At 40.5% G+C, this 23073-nt stretch overlaps 1 protein-coding gene across 3 annotated transcripts; it reads left to right on the forward strand.

The window, feature by feature from the left end:
- Window positions 1-369: 369 nt before the first annotated feature.
- SLAMF6 (SLAM family member 6) lies at window positions 370-22870 on the forward strand. Of its 3 annotated transcripts, none has more exons than XM_053608085.1 (8): window positions 370-464; window positions 12181-12513; window positions 16501-16764; window positions 17228-17347; window positions 17693-17731; window positions 18717-18799; window positions 20275-20349; window positions 20676-22870. In XM_053608085.1, exons 1-8 carry the CDS (start codon window positions 416-418, stop codon window positions 20721-20723), a joined length of 1011 nt encoding a protein of 336 aa, XP_053464060.1. In that variant the 5' UTR covers window positions 370-415; the 3' UTR covers window positions 20724-22870. The 3 variants fall into 3 exon arrangements, with proteins under 3 accessions (XP_053464060.1, XP_053464059.1, XP_053464061.1); XM_053608084.1 differs by lacking the exon at window positions 370-464 and adding an exon at window positions 10923-11217; XM_053608086.1 differs by lacking the exons at window positions 370-464; window positions 17228-17347 and adding an exon at window positions 10923-11217.
- Window positions 22871-23073: the final 203 nt, after the last annotated feature.

Here is a 23073-nt window from a genome sequence, read left to right on the forward strand (position 1 = left end):
CTTGGAAATGGTGATGATTGCACAACATTGCGGATATAATTAGTGCGTTGACTGGCACACTTAAAAATGGTTAAAGTGGTAAATTTTAGCTGACATAACAATATTTACTTTAGGTTATTTTGCCACAATGAAGTAATTCTGCCAAAATGAAAAAAGTACATAGATAGAAAGTGAACGTTCTAATTGACATTGCACAATTAAGATTTTTGTTCTTGGTTCAGGAAAAAGTAAATGAAATAATAATAAATTTAAAATTCAGATGTTTAATGTGGGGGAAGACGTTCTCATTACATCTTCTGAGAGGAAGGGGAAGTTTCAGTAGGTACATATTCAGTGATCACTTTCAGTTTATGACAGAATGACAATATCGTTGACTGCGACGAGGTCCCCAGCACTGGTCTCCTCCACTGAGAGGATGTTCTGGCTGTTCCAGTCTCTCCCGCTTGTCTTCTGCCTTGGCCCAGGTAAGTGTCTATGCAGACCTATGCAGTCACTGGGAGACTCCCTGGTTTGGGGTAGCTTGCTCAGTCTAAGTTATGGGTATACAGCTGTCTGGCTGGCTGTCTGCCAAGGATCAGGGAGTGGGGAGAGCAGGGAGGCTTTGCCTTGGTGCCTGATAAACTACTGCTTCCTCTTAACTTTGAATGCTAAGAACCTGAGATGGTTCACAGCAAACAACTCCATCTGTGCGTGGTATGGGAAATGAGCTTTTGTAAAATAAGCTTACCACCAGCACATTGTGGTAAAGGGTGCTAACGTGAGGAAAATGAGTCCTCACACAGTTCAGCTACTTTCTTACTGCAGAACCTCAGGGAGGTAACTGATGCTCCCTGAGCCTCACTATCCTCATCTAAAAACCGAAAATCCGTGATTCAATTGAGCCAAATTGCTGGGCCCGACCAAAAACACTAGAAATAGTCTTCTCAGCTATTTCTGAGAAAAAAACAGGTCTCAAAGGATTTACATTCCTTTGATGTAAATCAGGGCTATTTAGTGCAGTGATGCTTCAGTGTGACAGTGAGAATAGAATGAACTGACCGCTAGCTTCTTGTTCCTTGCTGGCCACCACCTGAAGGACAGGAAGGTTCATATCATGTTTGGGGACCCACAGATGGTACACAGGGGCCACAGAATAGCATTCAGGAAGAGAGGGGTCTGAAAACCAACAGGAAGGCTAGCCCAGAGCTGGCAAGGGTAGGTGATAAAAATAGCCATCACTTACCAGGTGGTTATTCTGTTTCAAGGACTGCACCAGATGCTATACATGTATTATAAGTCTCAAGACAGTTGTATGAATTTGTACTATTACTATGTCAATTTGAAAATGAAGAAGTGAGGCTAAGAAAATTTAAATAACTTGCCCAAATTTCATTAGCCAGCATGTGACAAGCTGTTGCAATAGTTCCAAGAAACGACGACAGCTGATAAAATGGGACAACAGCAGAAGAGAAAGAAAGGACTAAAGCAAGAGATGCAGCACTGACTAGATTAATTCTCAGCAGGAACAGGAGACAGGACTTCATTAAGCCATTCAATAAATATTCACCAAGCACTGTTGGATGCCTACCACTAGGTTCTGGGGAGACATCAAGAATAGAGCAGGCAAAAATTCCAGCTTCCATGGAGTTAACATTTTAGCAAAGCAGACAAACTATAAATGAGATTAATAAGGAAAGTAGTGTATTGGATAGTGGTAAGGAAGAAGTGATAAGTGATAAGAAGTGATAAGTGATAAGGAAGAAATAAGGAAGGGAAAGGAGACATGAAATATGGTGAAGAGGGCAGTCTAATTTCAAATAGGAGAGCCAAAGGAGGTGACAAAATTAGGAGATGGAGACCAGCCACTTGGAGGAAAGCGATTTCAGTTTTGGACCTACTGGTTTAAGGATGGTAGGATATCTGTGAGAAGATTTTCTGAAAGCAGTGAGAAATTTTGAACTAGGGGTAGAGCTGGAGCTAGAGACTTGAAAGTTAATCGCATAGAGATAATAAGTGAAGCTAAGGAGAAAAGTGGAAAGAGGACCGAACTTTGGCAAATATACATACATATATGTGTATATATATACACACACACATATATGTATATGTGTGTGTATGTATGATAGAGAGAAAGAGAGAGAGAGAGAGAACACATTCTTTCATTCATTCTGAAGACACTTTCTGACCTGGAAGCAGAAACTCCAGCCTTTGCCTTATTTTTACCTCCTTGCAAAATTAACACACCTCTAGAATGATATATTCTAAATGTCCTCATGTCAAAACTTCTCTCTTTCTCCCCATTTCCATTGATATTTCCAGTAATGACCGTATGATATATACACCATGTAGGAATACAACTGATTTTTGTATGTGGATCTTATATACTTCAACTTCACTGAATTCATTTATTAGCTCTGATCATTTTTTGTAGTTTTTACGATTTTCTATCTATATGGTCATGTTTTCTGTGAATGAAATAGTTTCACTTATTTTTCAATTGAGATGTCTTTTATTTGTTTTTTGTTGTTGTTGTTGTTGTTTTGGGGGGGTTGTTTGTTTGTTTGTTTTGTAGATACAGAGTCTCACTTTATGACCCTCAGTAGAGTGCTATGGCATCACAGCTCACAGCAACTTCCAACTTCTGGGCTTAGGTGATTCTCTTGCCTCAGCCTCCCAAGTAGTTGGGACTACAGGTGCCCACCCGAACACCCAGCTGTTTTTTTGTTTGGAATTTGGCTGGGGCTGGGTTAGAACCTGCTACCCTAGGCAGATGGGGCTGGCGCCCTACCCACTGAGCCACAGGCACCACCAGATATCTTTTATTTCTTATTCTTGATTAATTGCTCTAACTAGAACTTCCAATACAATGTTGAGTACAAATGGTGAAAGTGGGCATTGTTGCCTTTTCCCCATCTTAGTTGGAAGACTTTTAGTAGAATGATAGCTGTGGGTTTTCATACAAATGTATTTTATTTTTATGAAGAAGTTCCTTTTACTCTAGATTCTCAAGTGTGTTTATACAAAAGGGTGTTGGATTTTTTCAAATGCCTTTTCTACATCAATTGAGATTGTCATGTGTCTCTTTTCCTTTATTCTGTTAACACCCTATATCAGATTGATTGATTTTTCATATGTTGAATCATTTTTTAATTTCTGAAATACAGGGTTTTTTTGAGACAGAGTCTCACTCTGTTACCCTGGATAGAATGCCATCATCATAACTCGCAGCAACCTCAAACTCTTGGGCTCAGGTGATCCTCTTGCTTCAGCCTCCCAAGTAGCTGGGACTACAGGACCCACCACAACACCCAGCTAGTTTTTCTATTTTTAGTAGAGACAGGATCTTGCTCTTGCTCAGGCTGGTGTCCAACTCCTGAGCTCCAGTAATACACCTACCTCAGCCTCCCAGAGCCCTAGGATTATGGGCCACAGTGCCCGGCCTGTGAGATACATTTTATTTGGTCATGCTGCGTAATCCTCTTAATATGCTCCTGAATTTAGTTTGTTAATATTCTATTAAGGATTTACATTGATATTCATAAGGAACATTGGCCTGTAGTTTTCTTTTGTTCTGATGTCTTTGACATTTGTATCAGGGTAATGTTGACCTAAAACAGTGAGTTTAAAACTGTTTTTCTCTTCTTCTATTTTTGGGAAGAACTTGAGAATGACTGCTATTAATTATTCTTTGGCTTTTTTTTTTTGTGGTTTTTTTTTTTTTTTTTTTTTTTTTTGGCCAGGGCTAGGTTTGAACCCACCACTCCGGCATATGGGACCGGTGCCCTACTCCTTGAGCCACAGGCGCCGCCCTATTAATTATTCTTTAAATAATTAGTAGAACTCACCAATGAAGCCATCTGTCTTTTCTTCGTCAGGAAGTTTTGTTTACTGATTCAGTTTTCTTTCTTGTTATAGGTCTTCTTAGATTCTCTATTTCTTCTTAAGAAACAGTTTATGAGTTTCTAGGAAATTTTTCTACTTCATGTAGGTTATCTCCTTGTTGGCAAAATATTATTCCTAGTTTTCGCCTATAATCTTTTTATTATTATTTCTGTAAGGTCTGTAGTAACAACCCACTTTCACTTAATTTTATTAATTTAAGCCTTCTCTCATTTTTCCCTAACCAACCCAGCTAAATTTGCCAATTTTGTTGATTTTTTTCAAAGAATCAATTTTTTGTTTCATTGATTTTTCTCTATTTTTTACTATTCTATTTAATTTATCTCTGCTCTAATATCTATTATTCCTTTCATTCTGATAACTTTGGGTTTAGTTTGTTCTTTTTTGTTGTTATTGTTGTTCCTTAAAGTTAAGCTCTTGATTTGAGATATTCCTTTTTTTTTTTTTAATGTAAGCATTTATGGCTACAAATATCCCTCCAAGCACTGCTTTTGCTGCATCCCATAAATTTTCATATGTTTTGTTTTCATTTTCACTTGTCTCAAGTATATTCTAATTCCCCTTTTGATTTCTTCTTTGACCCATTAGTTGTTTAATTTTCACACATTTGTAAATTTTCTAATTTGTCTGCTATGCATGATTTTCACTTTCATTCTATTGTGGTGAGAGAAGACTCTATATAATTTGAGTCTTTTAAAATTTATTAAGATTTGTTTTGTGGACTAACATATGGTCTATCCTGGAGAATAGTCCATATGCATTTGAGGAAAATGTGTATTCTGCTGTGTTTGAATGAAGTGTTCTGTGTACTTCTGTTAGGTCTACTTGTTTTATGTTGTTTTTCAAGTCTTCTTTTTTTTTTTTTTAATTGATCTCAGTCTAGTTGTTCTGACCATTATTGCAGGTATTGAATACTCCAGCTACTATTGTGGAGCTGTCTATTTCTCCCTTGAATTTTGTTAATGTTTGCTTCATATTTTTAGGGCTGTTTTTTGGTGTGTCTGTGTTTATAATTGTTACAACTTCTTGCTGAGTTGCATTTTATCAATGCATAATGTCCTTTTTTGTTTCTAGCAAGTTTTTGACTTAAAGTTTATTTTCTAATATTACTATGGCTACCACAATTCTTTTCTGGTTATTATTTGCATGAAATACCTTTTTACTTCTAACTTATTGTTGCCCTTGAATCTAAAGTGAGTCTCTAAAGATAGCAAATAGTTGAATCATGTTTTTGAAATCCATTCTGCCTATTTCTGCATTTTAATTGAAGAGTTTGATTCATTTACATTTAAAGTAATTACTGATATATAAGGACTTACTTTTTGCATTTTCTCTTTGTTTTGTTGATCTCTTACACTTTTGCCTCATTTCTTTCATTACTTGGTTCTTTTGTGTATAATTGATACTTTTTAGTTTTGATTCATTTCTCATTTCCTTCTCTGTATTTTTAGTTATTGTATTAGTTGTTATCCTGAAGATTGCAATCAATCTCTTCTACTTCTAAGAAGCTGTTTTGAATTCACATCACCTTAGCTTCAAAAGCATACAGACATTGTGTTTCCATATAGTTCCATCTGTTTCATTGTGTTGTCACAATTTACATTCTTGTACATGTGTGCTTGCTAACATAAATTTATATTTATTGTTTTGTTATTTTGTCTTTTAAATTATGTCAAAAAAGGAATTGCAAAGCAAAAAGAGTATATTGACTTTTGTATTAATCTAAATGGTTAAATTTGCCTTTGTTCTTTATTTCTTGATAGAGCTTTGAATTACTATTTAGTGTGCTTTCATTTCATCCTGAAAGATTCTCTTCAGCAATTCTTATAGTGCAGGTCTACTAGCAATAAACTCCATCTGCTTTTGTTAACATCTTGGAATGTCTTAATTCCACCTTCATTTTTTATTTTTTTTTTTAATTAAATCATAGCTGTGTACATTAATGCGATCATGGGGCACCATACACTGGTTTTATAGACCATTTGACATTTATATTCTACATTTACTAAGTTTCACATGTACCCTTGTAAAATGCACCATAGGTGTAATCCCACCAATCACCCTCCCTCCTCTAATCCTCCCCCCTCCCTCCCCTCCCTCTCTCCCTTCCCCCCCCCTCCCCCTTCCCCCTATTCTTAGGTTATAACTGGGTTATAGCTTTCATACGAAAGCCATAAATTAGTTTCATAGTAGGGCTGAGTACACTGGATACTTTTTCTTCCATTCTTGAGATACTTTACTAAGAAGAATATGTTCCAGCTCCATCCATGTAAACATGAAAGAGGTAAAGTCTCCATCTTTCTTTAAGGATGCATAATATTCCATGGTGTACATATACCACAATTTATTAATCCATTCGTGGATCGATGGGCACTTGGGCTTTTTCCATGACTTAGCAATTATGAATTGGGCTGCAATAAACATTCTGGTACACATATCTTTGTTATAATGTCTTCTGTTTATATACCTGGTAGAGGAATTATAGGATTAAATGGCAGATTTATTTTTAGATCTCTAAGTGTTTTCCAAACATCTTTCCAAAAGGAATGTACTAATTTGCATTCCTACCAACAGTGTAGAAGTATTCCCTTTTCTCCTCATCCACCTTTATTTTTGAAGGATAATTTTGTCAGCTGTAAAATTTTTGTTTGATGAGTTCTTTTTTCTTTCAGCACCTTAAATATGTCATTCCATTGCCCTATGGCATCCAGGATTTCTTCTGAGAAATTGGCTGTTAATTTTATTGAACACCACTTGAACATGTTAAGTCATTTTCTCCTTCGGCATCTGAGATTTTCTTTGTTTTTGCCTTTCAATTGGTTGATTATAATTTGTCTTACTGTGGTTCTCTTTGTGATTATTCTTCCTGGAATTCATTGACTTTCTTAGATGTATAAGTTCATACATTCTATCAAGTTGGAGAATTTGGGGGTATTGTTTTCTTTAAAATCATTTCTGCCCCTTTCTCTCCTCTCTTTATACTCCCATTATGCTACTTGGTATGTTTGATGGTATCCCACAGGTCTCTTAAGTTCTATACATTTTTTCTTCATTCTTTCCTTTCTGTTCTTTTTTTTTTTTTTTATTAAATCATAACTGTATACATGGATAATTTCAATTGACCTAGCTTCAAATTAGCTACTTCTGCCTTTTACCTGTTCACATCTGCTGTGGAAATCATCTATTAAAATTTTCATTTCAATTATTGTATTTTTTTCAGCTACAGAATTTTTATTTGGTTCTTTGTTATAATTTCTATCTTTTTCAATATTCTCATTTTTGTTCATATATCTTTTTCCCAATTTTCTTTAGTTCTTTGTTCATAATTTCCTTTAGCTCTTTGAGCATATTTAAGACAGTTGAATTTTATAGTCTTTGTTTAGTAAATCCAATATCTATGCCTCTTCTGCGACAATTTCTCTTAATTTCTCTGGTGAATGGGTCATACTTTTTTCCCCCTCACCTGCTTCATAATTTTGTGTTGTAAACTAGAAGTTTTGAATATTATGAGTCTGGAATCAGACTCTTCTACCTCCTCAGTATTTGTTGTAGTTGCTTGCTGGGGTTGTAGTTTTTGTTTGCTTAGTAAATTTTCTAAACTATTTTTGTAAAGATTGTATTAATAGTATTGGTACATGTGTTCTCTGAAGTCTCTTTTTCTTCAGCTTATGTTCAGCTAGTGTTTTGACAGATACTTCTTCGTCAATCGGGAGCCAACAAAAGAAAACTTCCATCCTTGTTTGCAGATTGGCTCTGTGTCGAGGCATTCCTTTAATGCTTTAGACAGGCTGTTTCTCAATCTGCCTTAACTTTCTGCTTTCACTGAACATAAACATCAGTCATAGGTAAAATGTTAGGATCTTCTCAGAGTTTTTCTAAGCATATGCCATGCCCTGGGTATGCATATGGCTTTCTTTTTTTTTTTTTCATTTAGCATTAAGTGATCAGATTCTTTTGTGTGTGTGTATGGCAAACTTCTTTTTTATATTTTATTATTTTATGTCATTTATTTATTTCAGATTAATATATGGGTACAAAGGATCAGGTTACATTGCTTACATTTTTTTAGGTAAGATCCAAGTTGTAGTTGAGCCCTTCACCCAGGAGTTATGCCATATACACCATATACCCCTACTTTGCACCCATTAGGTGAGAACTTACCAACCCTCCTCCCCCTTCACTTCTCCCCTTCCCTGCTTCCCCACCGTCTTACTTGAATTTAGTTTTGTTTTTTTCTTTTTGTGTGAGCATGTAGTAGGTCATCTACTAGTTTCGTATTAGTATCGAGTACCTTGGGTGTCTACTTTTCCATTCTTGTTGTACTTTACTTAGGAGGATATCCTCAAAATCTATCCATGTGGCTTTCTAAATTCTATGGTATAAGTAAGCATTTTCCAATATCCTTATTCTCCAAAGAATCTCCCTCCTCAGCTTTTCTTCCCAGGATTTTAGCATGTCTATTATTTGCCTCCACTATAATATTTTGCCCTGGATGTTAGTGGATTATTTATTTGCCTTTCAGTGTTTATGAGGAACGTCAAGTACATAGCCACTTGTCCACCTGAGAGTGCTGAGTTAGGTGCCTTCCATCAGTTCTTTAGGGAACACCCAGATAGGTCAAAATCTCATTCTTTCCAAACAAGGTCTGCTCTGTGCTCCCTGGACCCAGGGACCATGGTCTCATATTGGGGATGCAGACTACAGCCATCAAACTGGGGAAGGGAGACTGGGGCAAGGGCAAGCAAACATCCTGCAAAGGTGTCCTACTATTTTTTAAGTGGACCCCACTTTTCACCATTAACTAAGATAGACTCTCACTGGATAAAAGATTTAAACTTAAGACATGAAACTATAAAAATACTTGAAGAAAGTGCAGGGAAAACTCTTGAAGGAATCGGCCTGGGTGAATTTATGAGGAGGACTCCCCCAGGCAATTGAGGCAGTATCAAAAATACACTTCTGGGACCTGATCAAACTAAAAAGCTTCTGCACAGCCAAGAACATAGTAAGTAAAGCAAGCAGACAGCCCTCAGAATGGGAGAAAATATTTGCAGGTTATACCGCCAATAAAGGTCTAATAACCAGAATCCACAGAGAACTCAAACGTTTAGCAAGAAAAGAACATGTAATCCCATCTCAGGGTGGGCAAGGGACTTGAAGAGAAACTTCTCTAAAGAAGACAAATGCACAATCTACAAACACATGAAAAAAAGCTCATCATCCTTAATCATCAGAGAAATGCAAATCAAAACTACTTTGAGATATCGCCTAACCCCAATAAGAGTAACCCACATAACAAAATCCCCAAACCAGAGATGTTGGCACGGATGTGGAGAAAAGGTCACACTCCTACACTGCTGGTGGGAATGCACACTAATATGTTCCTTCTGGAAGGATGTTTGGAGAATACTTAGAGACCTAAAATAGACCTGCCATTTGATCCTATAACTCCTTTACTAGGTCTATACCCAGAAGACCAAAAATCACAATATAACAAAGACGTCTATACCAGAATGTTTATTGCAGCCCAATTCATAATTGCTAAGTCATGGAAGAAGCCCAAGTGCCCATCGACCCACGAATGGACTAGCAAATTGTGGTACATGTATACCATGGAATATTATGCAGCCTTAAAGAAAGATGGAGACTTTACCTCTTTCATGTTTACATGGATGGAGCTGGAACATATTCTTCTTAGCAAAGTATCTCAGGAATGGAAGAAAAAGTATCCGATGTACTCAGCCCTACTATGAAGCGAAATTATAGCTTTCACATGATGGCTATAACCCAACTATAGCACAAGACTATGGGGAAAGGGCCAAGGAAGGGGAAGGGAGGGGGAAGGTTAGGGTGGTGGGAGGGTGATGGGTGGAGCCACACCTACTGTGCATCTTAGAATGGGTACGGGTGAAACTTACTAAAGGCAGAATATAAATGTCTACATACAATAACTACAAAAATACCATGAAGGCTACGTTGAACAGTTTGATGAGAATATTTCAGATTGTATATGAAACCAGCACATTGTACCCTTTGATTGCACTAATGTACACAGCTATGGTTTAACAATATAAATAAGTAAATAAATAAACCAAGGATCCTTACAGGCGTGTTATTAGACGAGGGAAGAATAGTTAGAGATGAGTCCTTGGGCCACTAAGAGGAATTGAGCCTTAATGTTCTAGGCAGAGAACCTTGAAGAGGAGGCATAGAAATGTGTCCACCACTGAACAAATAATCATTGGATGCCTACTATGTGCCAGACACTGTTCAAGAATGTTCACAACAGTAAACAAGACAGACAAAATTCCTTGCTTTCATGGAGTTTACATGCTGCTGGAGAGGAAGGAGAATAAACAAAACAAATATGTAAGTTATAAAGTATGCTAGATGTTAAGTACCATAGAGAAAAATAAATCCAAAAGCAGCTATGTGTGCAAGCGTAGGGGGGTGGTAGCAAGGAAAGAGTGGTCATACTCTTCATACCTTTCTGAAAGGGAACACTTGCATAAAAGACCTTATGAGGTCAAAAGAGTGAGCCATGTAGATGCCTGGAAGAAGTGTGTGGCAGGCAGAGGAAAACTTCAATTGCAAAAGCTTTGGCCTATTATAGAAACTAGGTCAAAGAGAGAGAAATGGTCAGATCATTTTGATAGTTATAGGCCATTGTAATGATTTTGTTTTGCTTTTTTTTTTTTTTAAGGAAATACAAAGAGAAAACTGTATAGGTCATAAGTGTCAGATCAACAAATTATCATAAATAAATTATTAATGAATTATCATGAATGAATAAATCTGTGTAGCCAAATACAAGTCAAAAGCAAAACATCATCAGCACCCAGAATCCCTCCTTCACAGTTCTCCTGGGCTCTCCCTCCCTCCTTCTCAAGGCACTTACTCCCCTGAATTTGAGCAGCACAGATTTGTTTAACCTGTTTTTTAACTGTAAAAAAGTGAAATTGTACCATTGTTTGGTTTGTTTGTTTGTTTTGTATCTGGGGGTTTTTTGCTCAAGATTTAGCATGTGGCATTTGCCCATATGATTCTAGGAGGGAAAGGGTGGAGATGACAAATGTCAGCATGTTTATAGCTGATGGAAAGACTAAGACAGCAGAGGAATTGATGGTAGTGTTCATCTGCCTGGGAGCCGTATGACAATTCCAGAAGCAGAGAGGATGTGCAAGCTCACCCAGGAGCTGAGTATCAGGATCTCAAGAGATGTTTCCTTCCCTGCTCAGCTCCTCTCCTGAGAAATTAGAGATCCCAAGAAGGTTGAAGTAATGGTGATGGTTATTTATTCACTGACCACTCAGACATTCCCACAGACCCCACCATGTGGTGAGTGCTGAGATGTAAGGATAATTAAGGCATCTTCGGACAAAAAAAGTAAACAAGGAAGTACAAACAGTGTGATAATTGCTAAGAATTTGGGAAAAGATTCTAAGGAAGCACCTTCTTTAAAAATAATTATGACCATTTCACCTTTTTTGCTCAAACCTTGATGGCTCTGAGAGAGGCCCACAAGAATGTGGCCATTATGTGTTATTATTTTTATATTTATCAGTTTTATCTCTTCTACTACTATGTTATGATCTTTTGAGAGCAGAAAGTAAAAGAAAGAGCACAAAGTAGTAAGAAGAACCTGGCTTTGAGTCTTGACTTTGCTATTCGTCAGCTGTGTAACCCTGGGAAAATTAGTTAATCCTTCTGGGTCTCAGCTGCTTTGTGTATAAATGGAAGTAAAAATATCCATCCTGCCTGCCTTACAGAATTGTCAGCATCATTGAAATCATGTATAAGGAGAAGTGTCTGTGCTACACATCCCTGATGTTAGTCCCTGTTGTCAGTCTTCTAAATTGCATAAACCTGTTGTGTTGGACACACAGTAGGTAATCAGTAAATGTCAAGCTTTAATTATATGTCATCAGCAAAGCCTTGCAATTTTTGGAATCTATAGTTCTCTGTCCTCCACCACCCAATGCTCTAAGAATTCAGAGGTTGGAGTCACAGAGTATGGTCATGACCCAAGACAGACCATCAGTGTGGGAGGGTGAACTGATAAAGGAGCATTTGGGTCAAATGTCCATTAACCAAGGGTACCAGACATTCTGTTAGGGGTGGAGCTGCCGGGAGTGTGATTATTCATTTCAGTCTTTCTCCTGACCCTTTCTTAATCCATCACATCTCTAGGTATAGACATCAGAGTGCTCTAACAGACTAGCAGAGTTGGGGGAAAGGATGCAAGACTTGGGGGGTATGGTTTTAAGGACAGTTTTAAAGACTTTATTTCTGTATTTATAGGGAGTGTAGTTTCACGGGACAACTCAACCCCATCGATAGTGAATGCAGTGCTGGGAGAGTCGGTAACTCTTCCCCTGAAGTTTCTTACGGGAGAGAATGCCACATCCATCACCTGGCTTTACAATGGAATATCTATCGCCTTCATAAGTCTAAGTGAAGCCCAAAGTTCAAACCCCTGGGTGACCAACCCAAAACTAAGAACGCGGCTGACCTTCCCTGGGTGCTGCTCCTTGCAGCTCAGCAACCTGACGATGGAAGACACAGGATCTTACAGAGCCCAGATCACCACAGAGACCTCTACAAAGTTTTCTGATTATGCTCTGAGGATTTTTGGTGAGTCTGAATGTGGAATTTAATTATACGTGGACTAAAAGGTTATGCATTTCAATCCTATGTGAACACCCATGTACACTGTGGCCTAGTGGTAAACAGCATAGCATTTGGCATCAGAATGCAGTCCAGCAGTGTAGTCACTCAACAGCACAGCACAGCCAGTTAAGGGCAGAGCTGACAATGAACCTGAGTCTTTTAACTCCTGAGCCAGAATCACCTCTCTCCCCTCACCCAATCAAATGTTTCTTTTCATCAAGAAATGTAGCAAAACTAAAGAAGTGAACTATTCGTTATATGGTGGCCATGTAGCTGCCACGTAATCTCACAAAACCTCCATGGGACAGGCACAATCTATCCTTGAGGCATCTAGCCTCAGTTACAGCAACTTGCCTACAGGCCCAAAGGGAATGGATGGCAGCATCTCCTACAGAACCACCCTGGCAACAAAGGCTAGTCTGACCCGATACAATGGTCTGTGTACAGGACAGTGGGTCTACCTACAAAGTGCTCTGTAAGGATGAGCTGATAAAGAGAAATGTCTTTTTTGTCAAGGTTATTTAATTTCTAACAATATTTTCCCCCAGACAGCTCATGTACATTACTAGTCAAAACTCTCCCTCCCCAGGATTAATGAATGAATGAAAACATCCGCAATATAAAATTATGAAAACTGTAATGAGATAGCTTATGAATTAATACCAGAAAAAGAATCTTTCTAGCAATCAATTATGTTCAGAGATGCTGTGAATGTTTTAGGGTAATCACATAGCAGCAATGTTCAACAGGAGACTCAAGCATTAAATCAGCAATCAGAATAGACAATATTAAAGCAGCCCAGATTCTTTAATTCTTGTCTACCAGGGAGCTCAGAGTGTCTAAAATTCACTCAGGTCCTTTGGGTTAAGATATGGTACCCAAAAAAATCACTGTTAAAATGAAATGTCTCCACAAATAGGTTACATGTGAACCTTTAGTATCTCCTGAGTATTTAACAGGTTGACCATGTTAGATTAGTCAAAGTCATGTCCTTGAAAGAATAAGACACAGAACAGAGATTCTGACAACAGGGGCAAAATCACCTTGGAGCAGTGTATTCGTTCCCTTAGCCTGCAGAAACAATATACCACAAACTAAGTGGCATGAAACAACAGAAATTTACTCTCTCACAGTTTGTGCCCAAAGTCCAAAATCAAATGTGGGCAAGGTATGCTCCCCTGGAAGCCCAGGGCACAATCTGTTCTCTGCTGCTCTCAGCTTCTGGCTGGTCAGCATGCCTTGGTGGTCCTTAGCTTGTGGCTGCACTGTTCCAGGCTCTGCCCTCAGGGTCACATTGCCTCCTCCTCCTCTTTTTGTTTTCTCCTCTTCTGTCTGTCTCAAATATCCCTCGGCTTTTCTCCTATAAGAGGACTTATCATTAGTTTTAGGGTGCACCTAAATGATCCTGGATGAGCTCTCTAATATAATTCCTTCTGCAAAGACCCCTTTTTCCAAATAAAGTAATATTCAGATTCTGGGGATCAGGACATGGACATACCTTTTGTGAGGTCACCCTGGGTGACCGGTCATCATCGAGGCAGTGCTAGGACACTGGACAGAGAAGAGAGACATGTCCAGTGGAATCCCAAGAACAGACCCCACACCAGGCTCCATTGCATTACCTGAGACAGTGTTCTGCCATTGTTGGGAAGTATGACTTCTCCTGCAACAGCCACACTCGTGAGGTGGTTTTTCAGGGCTTTTTGGAGTAGCTCTTCTCCAAGACACATACACAGATGTGTAAACTTGTTTTACATTAGTGCAAAGGAATCTCAAGGTATGCACTATAGAGGTTTTTTAACACCCCCCCACCCCACCAAAAAAAAAAAACATTGATCAATCTCTCAGTATGTTCCAGGAAAGGAATGGCTAAGATTTGATTTGATGGGCCAATACAAATTAATTGGGAGTGACTGCCTAGAGTTCAGTGTTAAGAAAGATGTTGACACCACATTGTATTTATTCATAGAGTCTTTGGGGGGCACAATGTATAAGGCACTGTTCTGGGTACTTGGAATAAATACATCAGTGAGCAAAACAAGGATCTCTGCCATCATGGAACCAACATTCTAGATGGGAAGTGAGGCAAGTGATAAACTATACATATAATATATAAACAAGTGATGCACAGTACATAAGGAAGCCATGAGTGCTATGGAAAAAGGAGAGATCAGAAGAAGGAGCATCAGGAGTGCCAGAGAGCTGGGTCAATTTTAAAGGGAGTGCTCAGAATAACCCTCGCTGAAAAGGTAACATTTGTGCCAAGACCTATTGGAGGTGAAGGAGTAAGCCATGCAGATACCTGGGAGCAAGAGCATCCAGAACAGGTGGCAAGTTCCCCCATGCATGACATGCTCAAGGAACATCAAAGAGGCCAAACATCGAGGCGCAGAGCAAGGGGATTAGGCCAGAAAGGAGAAAAGGGGGCACATCATGTGAGGCCTGAGAGCCATTGCAGGCTTCTATGCTCAGTGAGATTGAGAGCCATCAGAGGATTTTGCAAAAGTAAGGAGATTGGACTTACTTGTTCACAGTATCCCTTTGGCGTCTCTGTTGAGAACAGACTTTAAGAGATAAGGGTGGAAACCAACAGAATGATTAGGAGGCCATTACAATAACCCAAGCAAGCCCGGATGCTGGTTTGGATCAGGATAGTATGTGTAGCAGTGGAAGTGGTGAGAAGAGGTTGCATCTTGAGTACATGTTGACAGTAAAGCCACAAGATTTCCCTATGTAGAAATGTGAGATGAAGAAATGAGTTAGGGATGAGTCTGGGAGTTTTGGCCTCATTAACTAGAAGAACGCAATTGTCATCAACTAAGGTGGGGAAGGCTGCAGCTTGAGTAGGTTTTTGAGAGGAAAAAAAGGAGTCCACGGGGTGGTCCCTGTGGCTCAAAGGAGTAGGATGCTGGCCCCATATGCTGGAGGTGGCGGGTTCAAACCCAGCCCTGGCCATAAAATGCAAAAAAAAAAAAAAAAGGAGTCCAGGTCTTCCTGACTCCAAATCCAGCTCTCTTCCCATCCATGAAAACTCTGTTCTGACAAGATATGAATACACATATTCCACAACTCCTACTCAGTTCTGAGCTTAAAGCATTACTCTGCCCCTCCTAATCAGAGAGTGGGAGTCATTTTGTTCTTTGTGGGGTCACTTTTACTTCAACCTTCAAGGGAAGAGTAGCTCAGTGGTCTTTTCTGTTTGTTCTCATGTTTCCAGGAGAGCTACTGACATCCTACTAGGAGAGATTTCCTGGTTTTCACTCTCAGAAATATTTGCAATACATGTCACCTCAAATGCCCAAACATATTGCACTTCTTTGGTCCCCAGAATCGCCCACGTGCTCTCTCAGTTTCTTCACTCCTTCCTTCCTTAACTCTGTGGTTCTCAATATGTCTCTTTCTGTCTTGCTGAACTTCCACATCCAGGTCACTTTCTCATCACTGGAGCCAGCGTCAGATACAGTAAGAAGCAGGATCCCCACAGATTTGTGGGAAATATGATTCCCCAAGGAAGTGATACTTCCCTCTGCCATCCTAGTTAGGTAATTCAGATGACAAAAGAAATAGGGCTCTGTGCCTGGTCTCCTGTTTTCTGACCTGGCTGAGGTCTCCAAATTGTCTTCACACAGGGGCAGCATGCAAGGGCTAGAAGGGGTAAACTGGGGCCTGGAAATGTAAAGTGACCAGCCCAGAATTACCTAATTGATGGCAACTCAATCCTTTCCCCTCCTACTCCTCCCACTGCCAACCCTGTCCCAAATTAATGTCACCATCATTTGGCTGCCCCACGCTCTGCTACAGTCAACTGGGCAATACAAGCTGAGTCATTTGCAGAGTATACAAGCCATAACACACAACGAAAGTGGAATATAAAATGTTGAGATGAATATTTTTCACAGGAGGCTGAGCCAAGCCATTTGCTCTTAATCTGGGTCTTTTTTCTTCACACAGAAAAACTGAGGAACATACAAGTTACCAGTCACATTCCACTGATTAAGAATAAGACCTGTGAAATTCACCTGACCTGCTCTGTGGAGAACCCAAGTGACACTGTCTTGTTCAGGTGGCAGACCTCAGAAAACATACATCAAAGTAAACCAAACTTCACTATCTTCTGGAACCCCCAAAATTCCAGTGAAGACAACTATACCTGCGTAGCTGAGAACGCTGTCAGCAATTTATCCTTCTCTGTCTCTGCCCAAGCGCTCTGCAAAGGTAGCAGTCTGCCTCAGGTCTTGCTAAGAGCCTTGTGCAGCTGTGGGGTGTAGCATGTCCCCCACATCCTATGTGGTTCCCAATGCAGTGGGCCAGTGGGAGGCAGCTGAACAGTGCTGGGAGGGGACGGGCACCCATGGAAGCTCTGTGGCTCTCATGGCTCCCAAAGGTCTCTCCTTCCTTCCTCCCTCCCCTGCCTCCCCCAGCCTCTCCTCCAGCCCTCTCAAAGCCCACGAGCAAATGCCTCAGGAAGGCAGTTTGCTTCATCCCCAAATCCACGGGGATGTCCTCCACCCTGCCCTGCCTGCCACATGGGACACCTAGTCCCTGAAACCTGCTCAGACCCCCCCCAGAGCCTCTGGGTGTGGACAAACCTACACAGGCCCCCAAGGCAGCCGAGAAGAGGCTCCATGGGGGCCTCACTCAATGTGTCTCAAATGCTACTTCTTTTTTCTCCTTTCAGGCATTAAGAAAAATCTATACCTGCATAGCATGTGGATTGCGGGGGCTACTATACTACTACTACTTGCATTCATCCTTATCTGTGCAGTACTGTTACACTGTACTGTTTGGAAAAGAATAGGCAGGTTTTCTTTCTTGCTACTTGTCTGTTCTCCAAGGTACCAGGGATTTAGAGTGTGGGACCTGTGATTCCCAAGGATCTCTGGTGGAGGACAGGTAAAGGGAGGAAGGATGCAAACCCTGGCTCACTAATCCACTGAGATGACCCCTGGCATGTGACCACACACCTACTAATATCCTGAAGGAGAAGACCTATTGGGAAAGGCGGGATCCAGCCTCAGGGCTGCCTTCCCTTCCTTTGGGGTCCTCTCCCACCATATCCTCTAGAGAGATGCCCATGGGGTGGGGGGCAGAAGGTCTCTCTCACTGCAGCCACACAGTTCAATGTTCTGATTTTATCTTTCAGATTCCCGTCACTTCTCTCCCCAGCAAGCCCAGGGTCCTGGTAAGCACCCAGATTCTTAACTTGTAGTCATAGAACAGATGGAAAGAGCCCAATAGAAGTGGTAAGGGGGTGGCAAAGGGCTAGAGAGAGAAGAGAGTCAGAATATCAGTCCCCAGGGTGCAAAGGGAGCTGATCTGTAACCAGGGGACCCAGAGAGTCTCTCACAAGCATGCGAGCTGGTCACTCACACAGTTTCTCCTGGTGAGATCAGGGTCACTGTCCACCCTACTGATGAATAAACTAAGTGCCAGCAAAAGGGCTTGTCCACTGCCACCCAGCAAGTCCAGGGCCCAGACATGACTACAGCAGCAAAGGCACAAAACCTTTTCCTATAAAAAGAGTCATACCCATTTGGTTTGTACAGAGACTATTCCCTACTGTCCAGCCTGGGTGTGGGCCATGGATAGATGCAGTCAGAAGAGATGATTCTGGTCTCAGAGTGGCTGAGTCTCATTTCACAGATGAATGATGCATGACATCATTTGTACGGGAAAGGGCATGGGATCTGAAGTCAGAAGACATGCATTCAAGTTCCCATCTTGTCACCTTCCACGTGACTTTGCACAAATCAGTTGAACTTTCTGAGCCTCCAATTCCTCATCTCTAAAATAAAATCCAATCCGCTTAAGGACCTCTGAAAAATTGAATAATATTCCATACGTGAAATGATTGGCTCCATTCTGTTCACCAGTGAGGTGTCCCTAGTTCTGTGGGCAGTGCAGGAGCTTCCTGATGCACATGAGGGGCCCGAGGGAGATTCTGAAGCTTTAGGGTACCTCAAGACCACTCCCCACCTCAAGAGATGAGGTCAGAAATAGACCACATGATTGAGAAGGTTCTGGCCAACCCAGAATAAACCCTATGGAAGGGCAATACTTCAGACAACAACCTTCTCTGGGGAAAGAAAGTGCTCCAGGAAAGGTGAGGTCCTAGGAGAGCAACCCGGGGCTCTTCCGCCCCTGACTGTGCCTTCTTGTGTCAACAGCACTGTCCCTGAGGAATACAGAGAATGCATCGGTCCCCCCAGAGAGCAGTACTGTGTATGCTTCGGTCACTCATCCCACCACGGTGAGTCTTCAGCTTCATAATCCATCACTATCAGTTCTACAGTCATTACTCATAGATTTGTCACCACTATCATCTGACTGATCAAATGACATACACCCCTGGGGGGAGGAGAGAGCAGCCACATTGGCTCAGAGCTACGAGCTTCAGTGTCTGCTGTCCCTTGCTGCTCTCACCTGAGGGGACATTTATTGATGCCCTGCTTTATGCTGTTGTCTAACTGCTTGATACATCAGTAAGTCTCTCCAGCTTAGTTACAAGCTCCCTGGAAGTGCAAATTATGTCTCCCTCTCTCTTCCCCTATACCCTAACAAGACACTCAGTAAATAGTTGCCAAATGGATCAATGTTTTCTTAAGTTTGAAAGTTTCCTAAGGAGACAGCTCCACAGGAGGGGACTGGCTCCTCACTCTAGACACAAGGGTATAGGGGTGTCACAGGACCTCAGAAAGGGGGAAGGAGACAAGAACTTGCAACTCCTCCCCTCTAGCAAGATAACAGGATGGACTTGGTCATGCACCAGTAACTCCACTGTCACACATCAGCAACCTCCATCCCCTAAATAAACCACCTGCAGGTGGCACGGTTCTAAATAATACTATACCTTCTGAGAGGCCAATTTTCATGTCTTCTGGAAAAATAAGCCAAGAAAACTCAGCATTCTCCAAATAATGGAAGCAATGGTCCAGCTATATATCTTGCATTCCCCAAGTAAATCTCCCCTCACACAGCCCCTCACAGGTATCTGTGAGTAGGCTCCTTGAAAGCCCTCTTGAATTTGCTGAAACAAATTTAAATTCAAATCAAGGCTGAATCAAACAAACCAAGAAACTAATCTTCCACAAATTTGGAAAGTTTCTGAGGTCTTGATAATGCTTTAGATACTCTTTAATTAATTTAAAGTATCAAAAATTTTGAGCAGGTGATTGGAGGGGCCTGGGGACTTCTGCTGTTAGCACTGTGCATGTGGGGAGAGCCATGCTTAAGGTTGGTGTTCATACTTTACCAGTTCCCCATGCTGGAGGAGGCCCCCAGCACATGGTGACCAGGCAGTTAGAATTATAGTGAAAATTTCTAACCAAAGCAGGCAAAATGGCAGCTCCAAGTGTAGCTAGTAATAATCTAGACAAAAGATATGATAGCCATTTGCTACATAAGTTAGTTCTTTAAAGTGGAGGAAGGAAAGTAGAGTTGGGTGTAGGACAAGAACTTTTCTTTTCCCTACCTTTCTGCCTCTCTCTGGTTATTGAGCCCACTGGTTTCCTGGAGTGTTACTCTTCTATTTGGGGTTCAGAAAATGCCACTAAAACTTCCCAGTTCTGACGGCTGGTGGTGCTTGGTGTCCTGCCAAACATGCCCTGTCCCTCTCACTGAAGAACTTTGACATATTTTCTCTCTTGTTATACTGTCCTATCCATCTATCTATGTAGGAATCTCTTAGTCTCTGTATGAACCAAATAAATATGATTCTTTTTACAGGAAATGGAAAGCCCAACACCTATGAAAAATAATGATCCTGTCACAATTTACTCTACAATCAATCCTTCCAGAGAGGTAGGCCCCTGATTGCCCTATGTTCTTATGTTCTTACCTTTCTCTTCAGACTTATGATTTTACAAATAAAACAAAAGTAAAGGGGTCATTTTGCACATTTTGCACAGCAGGATACAGAAAGTCTCAGGACATCACCAAAACATAACCAGGAAGCTATCTTATATTAGGATCATCACCCATAACTGATATTTCAACCTACTTGTTTTCTAATTTAATCCTGCCTTATGCTATCAATATTCCTATTAGCTTCCTGGGGATGGTCTTCAGTCCTCCTTCTGTAGCCATGAGGACTATTTACTTACTTCAGTTTCCTCTTTTACCCATAGACTAAACCCACTTCTCCCAGGGCAACTGCTCTTGACCACGTCGTGTAAGTTGCTGAAAGGCCTCAGCAGAATCCGGGAAAACACACATAATATGCTGATCCCATGGAGAGGATAAAAAGCAAGAAGCTTGGGTTTAATCCTGACAACAGAATCTGAATATCTAGGATTATTACTTCCACTCCTTCAGACTTAAATCTGCTTATTGAAGTCAGATACCTAAGGATAACATAATTTCCATCATGTTATCTAAATAATATTTTCTAGGGGTCAGGGTTGCAGGAACGGTAAGACTGCTGCCTGGACCTCCACTGACCATGCTGTCCTAAGATCCACCTCTCTGAAGAACTCAGCCCTCCTAGGTCCAGGGGTATTATAGGCAACAGGGATCTTTCACACAGGACAGCCACGTCTTGCCCTCCTATCACCTATTCCTGAATATGGAAGAAAAGTTTGTTTGGGGCAAAACAAAGAAATTCTTCCAATTTCTTTATCCTAAAACTGGTGTAATGGGACCTGTGTGCACAGAATTGGGCTTATTTTGTATTCTCTATCCAAGAAATATTTGTGATTATGCCAGAGACCTTCTCTACCATATCAGTAGTAGGGGTTACTTGACAATATAATTTTAAATTATGGTGATGGTGCTCTATTGGAGAATTTGCTGAGAAACTCAATGAGCAAAAAACTTCCCCAGCTAGAAGAGGTGAAGCAAGTGTCCATCAACAATTCTAGGATGCAATTGATATTGAGAAGTCAGAAGCAGCATTACTTTTTTGATGTCCAGAGGAATAACATTGCTATGGCCTTGGAGGTTACTCACCGGGAATGGCTACATTGAGTACATAAGGAAGTAAAGAATCACCTGGACTATCATATCTTTGTGCAAAATATAATGCATCAAGACAAACAAGAGCACATGATAAACTTTCTGTCTCTTCCTGGTTATTGAGCCCACTGGTGGAGAAGCATGTGGCACAGAGCATCTCTGTACCGCAGGAAAACGAGTTTTATATAGTGAAAGAACTAAATCTATTGGCCAGTAAGATGTTTCTCATCCTTCTTACTCTGCATTTTGAGTTGTTACTTGATCACTTATGAATAAGAGGTTTACTTTTGTTAAAATGTGCTGCCTAACTAAAGATTTCCAAGTTATGATTTAAATTTATAACTAATTCCACCATCTTGCTACAAAATGACAATTGGCACAAGAAGAAATGAATAAATAAATAAATAATATTTTCCAGCCCACACTGGACCAAAACATGCTTCAGACACACAACTGAGTATGACTTTCTCTTCTGGTAACTAAACAAATAGAATTATGATTGACAGAGAGATTACAGATTTCAGGTGTTTGGATTTAGCTTGCTCAATTTGCGCAACATTTACAGACATACCTCCTGGGATATGTTACCTAACCTCTTGGAGCTTTAGTCTCCTAGCCAGAAAAAGGAGGAGGATGGTAATGTATTAGCTCCATCACTCAAGCCAAACCTCAAAATCATCCCTGACTCTCTATCACCAGGTGCTTTGAACTCTACCTCAAAAATATGGACATATCCACTTCTCTCTAAGCCCTGGATTACCATCCTCTATCCAACCATAACCACCCCTAACCAGGAATCTGACTATAACGTTGGAACAGCTCTCCCACTTTTGCTCTTGTCCCCCTTCCACCCATTCTGCAAAGATAGCCAAAGTAATGTGTTTAAGATAAGCAGATCTTCCACTTGCCTGCTTATAACCCTGCAGGCTTCCCATCACACTCAGATTGAAACCCAGTCTGCATGACCGTGGATAGCCTGGCCCGTCTCCAGCCTCAGATAGCATCAGTTTCCCCACACCCTATCTATTTGGCCTCCCTGATCTTTAGCAGCCCCTCCATGAGAGGAAAAGGTTCTTTTACATCATTAGAGTCCTTTCCATCTGCCTGAAGGACCTTCCTCAGCTTGCTGGGTTCCTCCTTATGCTTTAGTTTTAGCTTAACTATATCACCTCTTTAGAGAGACTTCCCCAGCTATTTTATTTAAAATGGATCCTCTTATCATTCTCTTACATCTTCGATACTGTTTATCATGTGATTAAATATTTATCTTTTTATGTCTATTTCCCCCCACTACACCATATGCTACTCAGGAGCAGAAATGATGGCTGTTTTATTACTGCAACCCTAGTACCTAGTACAATATCTAGCACATTGCAAAGTTTCAATAAATACTTTTAAATAAATAAAAATGTAATGGGGTTTCATGAAAATGATTAAGATGATACACCTGAAGCTCTCAGCAGTTTCCATGACATAAAAAAGCTCAATACTATCAGTCATCAATGTTGGGATTACTCTAATGGAATTAGTATAAGTTAATAAATAATAACTTATTATTTTTAAATGACATCC

This window comes from Nycticebus coucang, chromosome 10 (genome assembly GCF_027406575.1).
Source record: "Nycticebus coucang isolate mNycCou1 chromosome 10, mNycCou1.pri, whole genome shotgun sequence".
In the NCBI taxonomy this organism is placed as follows: Eukaryota; Metazoa; Chordata; class Mammalia; order Primates; family Lorisidae; genus Nycticebus; species Nycticebus coucang.

Bases quoted from the DNA above. Each gene is read 5' to 3' on its own strand.
- SLAMF6 (XM_053608084.1), top strand. From the start codon at position 11,160: ATGGTGATGGTTATTTATTCACTGACCACTCAGACATTCCCACAGACC. The intron at 11,218-12,180 runs GTGAGTGCTGAG...CTGTATTTATAG, and splicing joins CCCACAGACCCCACCATGTG to GGAGTGTAGTTTCACGGGAC. The intron at 16,765-17,227 runs GTAGCAGTCTGC...TTCTCCTTTCAG, and splicing joins TGCCCAAGCGCTCTGCAAAG to GCATTAAGAAAAATCTATAC.